This window comes from Lentinus tigrinus (genome assembly GCF_003813185.1).
Source record: "Lentinus tigrinus ALCF2SS1-7 unplaced genomic scaffold L226scaffold_176, whole genome shotgun sequence".
In the NCBI taxonomy this organism is placed as follows: Eukaryota; Fungi; Basidiomycota; class Agaricomycetes; order Polyporales; family Polyporaceae; genus Lentinus; species Lentinus tigrinus.
Genome location: NW_027138085.1, coordinates 1 through 1,851, shown reverse-complemented (window position 1 = coordinate 1,851; position 1,851 = coordinate 1). Strand labels below are relative to the sequence as shown.

General features: G+C 63.0%; 1 protein-coding gene across 1 annotated transcript; it reads left to right on the top strand.

Annotated features, from left to right (window-relative positions):
* On the top strand, positions 1 to 1,078 carry L226DRAFT_527760 (uncharacterized protein; the record flags this gene model as incomplete). Its single annotated transcript, XM_067679170.1, has 3 exons — positions 1 to 218; positions 278 to 413; positions 471 to 1,078. Coding segments are annotated over 3 exons (962 nt in total), but the record flags the coding sequence as incomplete, so codon positions are not given.
* Positions 1,079 to 1,851: the final 773 nt, after the last annotated feature.

Here is a 1,851-nt window from a genome sequence, read left to right as displayed (position 1 = left end):
CCCCCGCCCCCGGCAAAGACAACGGCGGCGACCAGGACGACGGCGAGGGCGCCGACGTGGGCGACGGTGGGGAAGACCGGTCCCCGCCGCGCAAGAAGCCCCGCGTCGCCGCGCCCTCCTCCTCCGACGACGGCGACGACGATGATGCTGAGGGGCTCAGCACTCCCCGGAAGGGCCGCCGCCCCACCGATGTCATGCTCGTCGAGTGGAAGCCGCCGGTAAGTTCTGTGCTGTCGGCGATACTCTCCCCTTACTGACTTGTCTTTCCTTCTACCAGTGCGACGCCTGTCGGGGCAGCGAGCAGCGCGCGGCGGAGTGCCAGCCGACGTACCCCAACCCCCTCTGCGCCTACTGCAAGAAGCAGAAGAAGCGCTGCTCGTTCCATGGGGTCGACGCCCTTGGCGTCATCAAGGGTATGTCGCCGTCCCTCTCCCTTTGTTCCCCGCTGACCCCCTTCCTATTGTATCCAGTCGGGGCTCGTCGCGCGGCGTTCTTCAACGGCAAGGGGTACACGCCGGCGAAGCGCATCACCGCTCCCCAGGCCCTTCAAGAGGCCTGGACGAAGATCCGGGACGCCGAGGACCATGCTGTCGCCGTTGCCATCCACGACCGCCGGCAGCTTGCGGCGGAGGCCAAGACGTACGGCCTCTTCCCCGACGCCATCACCACCCCATGGGACCGGGCGGCGGCGTCGGTCGCCCGCCTCAACGCGGCCCCGCCCAAGCCCCGTCCTCCCGTCGCTCGCCCCCCTCCTCCGCCGGCGGTCGCGGGGCCCTCCTCCTCTCATCGCCTTGTCTTCCCTCCCGCCGAGGAGGGGGCCGACGCCCCCGCCCGCGACCACTACGTCGCTGCCGTCCGGCGCGAGTACAACGAGGCCGTCGCCCAGTCCTTGGTCCTGCGCCACCGCATCGCCGAGCTGCAGGAGCGGGAGATGGGTGCGACCGGCCTCGCCTTCGGCGCGTACCGCTCGACCAGCGACTCCGTCGTCGTTCCTCCGCCGCTCGACGTCGCGACCTTGGAGCGCGTCGGCGGCGCGCACCAGGCCTTCGGCGATAGGGAGTCGTCGCCGGAGGCTTGAGACGTTTTTCTTGTACCTGTATTATACCATGTGTTAGCATACCCCCCCCGCATTAGTTCTTGTATCTGTAGAGTAGAGTAGAATAAGTAAGCAGTCCATAGTAATGTAGATTAGATGTAAGTAGTAGCGTCCTTCTAATTTGAGAGTTGTATTATACCTGAGCAAAGGGAGTGGTGGGCCGCCTTTTAGCAGGCCTTCGACGACGCTTGTTGAGTCCTGGGTAAGATGGTAAGTAATGAGTGAAAGAGTGTGAAGTTGAGTACGGCGATGGCGTCGCCGACAGTAAAGCTTCTTCGGCGGTGCTGTCTCTGCCTGCCAAGTGTTGAAGTAGTAACGAGTGGAAAGTGTAGCGCAAATAAATGTATTTGTAACGTCGCATAGAAAGGGGATCGTGTATGTACTGTGTCGTATAGCGTAGCTAGTCCTCCCCCCCACTGAAATCTTCGAGCTCCGGGAGAATCAGGGTGGGTGGGTGGGCAATTACCTAGTTGTCGTCGTCGGCGAGACCCTCGAGCTCGGCGAGGTCTTCGGCGGTAACCTGTGTGTCCTCGAGCCGTTGGAGATGCTCGGCATTAAGGTCGAGATCGCCGACTTGGAAATGGATAGGGTTGGTGCGGGCGAGGTAGGGGATGAGTCGGAAGGCCGCTACCGGTCGGTCGAATACTGCGCCGTTGAGTTCGGCGAGGATGTATGCGCCGCCGCGGTTTCTGGCGATGACGACTAGGGGCCCGATGTAACGGGGCCTGGTCTTGCGGTTGAGCGATTTCTCTATC